Source organism: Apium graveolens, chromosome 11 (assembly GCF_009905375.1).
Source record: "Apium graveolens cultivar Ventura chromosome 11, ASM990537v1, whole genome shotgun sequence".
Classification (NCBI taxonomy): domain Eukaryota; kingdom Viridiplantae; phylum Streptophyta; class Magnoliopsida; order Apiales; family Apiaceae; genus Apium; species Apium graveolens.
In genome coordinates, this window is record NC_133657.1 from 192905532 (window position 1) to 192911741 (window position 6210).

The window sequence follows — 6210 nt, forward strand, 5'->3', positions numbered from 1 at the left end:
GGATTATAAAGACACATTAATCGGCATTAAAAATTCTAGGGTATCTTATACAAAATGATATGATACGCATTACTAGTTTGAGAGCCAAAAAATAGGTGGACTAAACCTATCTGTGCACGCTCTGCACTTTATACAATTAATCCGTAGATTTATTCAAAAATATCTTTTAGCTCATCTGAATTAATCCTGTTAAATAATAATAGGCAGTTCATTCGAAACTTTTTATTGAAACAATTAATGTTCAAGGCTGGTTGAATTTTTTTTCTATATTATCTATTGGCTAGGAAACTACATCTAATCAGCTGCTAACTCTTTTTTCTTTAATTTTGTGTATTTTCATTGATGGTGTGAAGAGAAGAAGTTGAGGTTCGCCGGGAAAATGTAACACAAGTATAGTTTGGAATGCCAACAGATCTAGGCTGATTGAAGGAGATAAAAACAACTTTACGAGGTATCCAATTTATTATACTTTATTATTAACTATAGACTTTTTAGTTGATGAATGATGCAAGAAACTTATGATATTTACTATGTACTTTTAACATTTCGATGAATGAAAATTTTATTTTTTGTATCTCGACTTCTTATATGTAATTATGTTCACATGAGATTTCATGTACAAAATGTTTAGTTAATTATTATTTAAGATACACTTGACAAGTGTATATAAATTGTCAAACAATTGTGTGTAAAATTGAAACAATAGTTTTATCTTACTAAACCATTATCTAATGTCAATAAACTGCAATAAAATAATAAAAACCGTTGTATGTAATTATTCCGACAAATGTTACAAATGAATAAAGCGTCGTATGAACATAATATACACAAATTGAGGTTTACTTGATCGTTGTAACAAGTTGTTTCACACAATACTATTATAGCAGGAAAAACTTATAACAATATGTCACACCCAATAGTTGTGTAAAACTAAACCATTGTGTTTCAAATATTTAAACAATAGGTTTTTATGTAGAAACACTTGAATGACTTGAAGTCTAACAACACTCTGTTAAGCTAAACCGTTGTTTCATCCAACCTTCGAACAACAGTTTTATACGACCTCGTTGTTGTCTTTGATTCAAACAGACAACAGTATATGTTGTCTGATACGCATATCAGACGGCGCCTCAATACTCAACGGTATTGAGGGGTCTCAGACAACCGTTAAAAACCGTTGTCTCAGCCTGTTTTTCTTGTAGTGGTGATTCTGCTATAGAACCAATTTAAACTTTTTTATTAATTTCAATGATTTTTTAAATAAAAAAATTGTGTAACTTTGATTTTTAACTTGATAATTAAAATTTATAATTATATATGATGAAAAATAAAATAAAATATATATTTTATATTTTTTAAATAATGGTTCTCCATGATTCTCTATATAAGAGGGTATACTCCATTAAGTGCTACCCATATATATATATATATATACAACAAATATACCAAAAAAATGAGCAAAATCAATCACATATAAATGATCAAAACTTTGATTTATCATTATCAAACTAATACAAAGCATCCCAACATACAATATCATCGAAATCAAAAATATAATTCTTAAATATACAACATTATCAAGTCTAGTGGGAGATAAAAAGCTATGCCAAGGAGGAGAGTTTCCTCTATTTACACCATTCTGCTTTTCAATGGTCCCTAATCCTCCTGTAAATGTTCATCAACTCCTTGATCATCCTGCAAATATTCATCAACATAAGACTTTCACAAGTACATGCGATCAGTTCATAAAACTGCAAATAATTGTCAAACACATACACCCTTCCACTGTATCCTCTATATACAAATAGTTCCATCATACATTATGAAGACTAAATACGTTAATCTAAAAGATCTTTAGTTACTTTCTTTTACCAGAACTTCCAAAATGGTGATTTGCATCTGTTAGCATAACCATTATCGTTTGATAGCACTTAAATAAGTTTTAAATAAAGGCAATTTCTAGCTGGTCAAGTAAGAGAGCTTTAATTCCGACTTTGTTACTGTTAGAGATTTGAAGAAGTCTTCTGTCGTCCTAGGTTCAAAGAGTGCATCTCGACCCGGCTCAGATATAAGAAGCACGGAGATTGGCTGCATAAATTAAATTAGTAAAAACATAAGAATTATAAAACTACATTAAATGCATTAATTGAATATCCAAGTCGAGTAAATTGGAGAAGGAATTTTTGAAACATTTTCAACTGGAGTTATGGAGCAAATAAGGTTATATTCTATTATTTTAATTGGAGAATGAATGAGATGTTCTGGAGCTCAAAAATGTAACCCCGGTAGAAGGCTATAATCTATTATTTGCTGAGACTCTGGATATTAAACTGGAGTGATCGAATATACAAGAAGGAAATATGAATTGCAGCTAGGTGAATGTCTGACACAAGACACAGAGCACTTTTGAGTTCAACAAAATAGATGCCTACAAATCATATTAAAACCTTGCTAGGTAATATATAAGAAATGCCACCTAGATAACATCCTAAGCAAAACGTGATAATGTATGTATAGACTACATTAATCATAATTAACGAATAATAAACACGAAAAAACTTTTCCTATAGAGCATAAAATTAAAACAAATAATATTATTATTTTTCCTTCAATTGTAAAGATAATCTGCATCAGAACCATTAAATGACAGGTAATACATCTCATGTGTTATCTAAGATATATGCATGTTGCATGCAATATGTAACCATATATTGCTAATGAAGAAACTATTTAAATCATATTAATCGTGATGTATTATCATCAGAAGGCTAGTAAGAAACCATTACTAACTTTCCAGATAAAAGATGAATGCAGGGTTCACTACAGATACATTTTTTTATCCTTTTTTCTTGTTATTTTATATTGTGCTGATGATATTGTTCAATAACTTGAGATAGTAATATTATCCATTAAATTGTGAAAACCATAAACTCTCTGTAAGCATAAGTTGCGAGCCAGAGATTACTTTTGATGACTTGGTGAAGCAACTCATGTGTCCATAGCTTTTAACCAACAGTGTAGAATATTACAGTTGAATCTGATTACACTAATTAAATATGAAAGTTGAGAAGAGTATAGGTTAAAGGATGGTAGTAAGCCAAATTTGGATGCAACTGAAGGAAGGTTTACATAGAAGTGGGTAACATCTATCATTACCAGAGAGCATACAGGTTAAAACAACAGAGCATACTGATAGTAGAGAGCTATATTGCAATTTATACATGAAGGATAAATTGATATAAGAAGATAATTTATAGAGCTATGTTGCAGTTCACACGTGATGGATAAATTGAATAGTTGAATCTCAGCAGCGCTATGAAGGTAAGTTGTAAGGCATATGTACCATCTCTGAATTTAGTGGTCTAGATAACCTTACACAGAATACTTACAGTTGTCCAAAACCAACAAGACATACCTTTTTTCCTTCTTTCTGAAGCTCGAAAGCTCGATGATACAGCTCACCTCTAACAGCATACTGAGCCTTTTTCACATTTTCATTGATGGTCTCATAATCCAAAGATGCCATGATGGAATGTATAAATTTCTATCTAGCACCTGAATTGAGAAATTAACTCTGTACATACATCGAATTCTTGTGACCAATTGACCATATATATGCACTTGATTAATTCAGAGCTGCATTTTTAAACACTAAATAGCCAAACTAAAGATCCAAATTGCATAATAGAAAACATAGGCATATACTAAATATCAAATAAGTTATGAAGTCAAGTTCACTGAATCATGGTTAACTACACTGATTGCATGAGTAGCCTTCTCCATAGAAGTAACAAAACATCAGGCTTTTGAATCTGATGCTTTCAAACTTAATTTTATTATAATTAGATGTTTGCAGAAAAAACTTGTTGGCAATAGTCGGTGGAAAAAAAATGAAGTTGCACTAGTAGATCACGCTAGGATTTCAAAATAAGAGAATATTTAGATTAAAAGGAAAGGGACTAAAATTCCTACACAAGCACCCCATGTTTCTGAGGCGAATAGGAGGCTGTGAAATGGCGATTTATTCCAGCTTCTTCACAATAAGCAATGAACTCGCCTCCGCGATCAGTTCCAAAAGTTCTGATCTCTCTATCGTTTGTCTCAACCAAAGAACGAAATCTTTTAAATTCTCCATAGGCTTCATCTTTATGACTCAATAAATAAGCCCACATTACACGAGTGTAGTCACCTATTAAGAGGAACACATACTTGTTGCCTGTAGTTGTGCTTGCCAATATAGGGTTACAAAGATCGCCGTGTACTAGTTGCAAAGCTTGCTTGGAAGAAAAAATCAATTTTAAAGGGAATGAATTTCTTGCTTGCTTTGACATCAAACACCCCTCACATATCTCTTTCGGTTGACTGATTTTGGGCAGGCCTTGTACCATCTTTCTTTCTGACATTAATTTCATCGCTTTGTAGTTAACATGTCCAAACCGCATATGTCATAACCAACTTTCTTTCTCACAATTTGAAAATAAGCATTTGTTTTCGCTGGTGTTGAGAAAGATTTTATAAAGTCTATTCATCAATTTCTTTACCTTCATCAGAAGATTTCCTTGACAGTCCCATACCCACAAGAAGTCACCTCTCATAACCAACTATTACCTTCTTCTGCCAATTGACCGAGGCTGATTATGTTACTAAACAGTGATGCTATTTAGCAAACATCTCCAAGCGTCTTCTCTTCCCCATTCTTGCACTTAAGAACTATTAAGCCTTTTCCCTTTTTTGTTGACCAACGATCCATCTCCAAATTTCACATGTCCACCCACACTTTCATCAAGCACGCGAAATTTGGATTTTAATCCCGTCAGGTGATTGCTAGCTCCATTGTCAAGATACCATAAATTTGATTCCATCTTATTTATCACTCCTTCATTACTTAGTTTTGGTGTCGTTTCTTCATTGATTAGCAACACCAATTCTTTCTTTTTTTCTTTCTCGGCCAACAATAAAGTCGGTTCATCGTCGGGTATATGTGCAATATTTGCCTCCTCCTTGGTGCCTCTGTCACGTTTTGGTTTTTGACATTCTATGGCAAAGTGTCCATAGCTGCTACAGTTGAAATACCGGATTTTTCTTTTGTCATGAACACCACACATTATATCTTTTCCACGGAATTCAAAGTTACCTCGAGGCCTCCGTCCTGAAGTGTCTCTTCCTCCCTTATTTCCTCGTTTCAGCCGTTCATCCCGAGTTAACAAAAACTTTTCATTTCCTCTTTCTCATTTTGCCTACTCCTCCTCCGTGAGCAATAGTTGACTCCCATTTCCTTCACTTGTCCCTCATAATCTTTCTTCGTGCGCCTTCAAGGACCCTAATGTTTCCTCCACAGACATCATCTCCAAATCTCCAAACTGCTCAATGGTTGAAGCAATTTGGAGAAATTTGGTAGGCACAGCTCGTAGCAATTTCTTGACTATATACGACTCAGGTATGGTTTCTCCCAAATCCCGTATATTAGTCACCAACCCACTGAGTTTTAGAAAGAAATCATCGAGTGATTCAGACTCCTTCATGCTCATTGCATCGAATTCAGCCTTCAATGTTTGAGTTCTAGCAGTCTTTACGCGTTCAGCACCTTGACACGTAATCTTAATGGCCTCCAATGCCTCATTTGTAGTCCGTTTCTCAGCGAGTGACATAAGTATGTCCACAGGAATTCCTTGGTAAATCACCGCCAAAGAGATCTTATCCATTCTGTCCTCCAGATTCTTTTCAGTTGTCTCTACAGCTCTCCAAACTTCGTGAGATTGCATGTTGACCTTCATCTTTATAGCCCATGTTGTGTAATTCCCCTTAGTCAGCATAGAGAAGCTCAAGCTAATGGCTCCATCTTTAATTTTCCCTCGTTCTATCGTTGACATCTTGGGCATGAACTTGTGCATCCACCAATGTCCCCTGTGCTCTGATACCAGATTGTAGGAATATAACATGACTTATGATAATAATAAGTATGTATATTTTAAACTAGAAAACAAAGATGCACGCTAACTTGATGACTTTTATTATGCTGCTGCAAATACATAATATAGAGCCACAACAATAGAAGGTGGCAAGAAAATAGGAACAACCAAACTGAAAGTCCTACAATAACTCTACTGCTAACGTTCATTTCCTAGAGCTCCTAAAAATACTCAGGAAAGCAAAGACCAAGTCATAGTCCGATTTCTTTGCCAGCAAAACAAAATAAATGAAATAAAAAAT

General features: G+C 33.9%; 1 protein-coding gene across 1 annotated transcript; it reads right to left on the reverse strand.

Moving 5' to 3' along the window:
• Nucleotides 1-5288: 5288 nt before the first annotated feature.
• Nucleotides 5289-5870, reverse strand: LOC141696365 (uncharacterized). Its single transcript, XM_074500515.1, has one exon. It carries the CDS (start codon nucleotides 5868-5870, stop codon nucleotides 5289-5291), a length of 582 nt encoding a protein of 193 aa, XP_074356616.1.
• Between the last annotated feature and the right edge of the window lie 340 nt (nucleotides 5871-6210).

Excerpts from the sequence above, each read along its gene's own strand:
- LOC141696365 (XM_074500515.1), bottom strand. The coding sequence starts at position 5,870 with ATGTCAACGATAGAACGAGGGAAAATTAAAGATGGAGCCATTAGCTTG.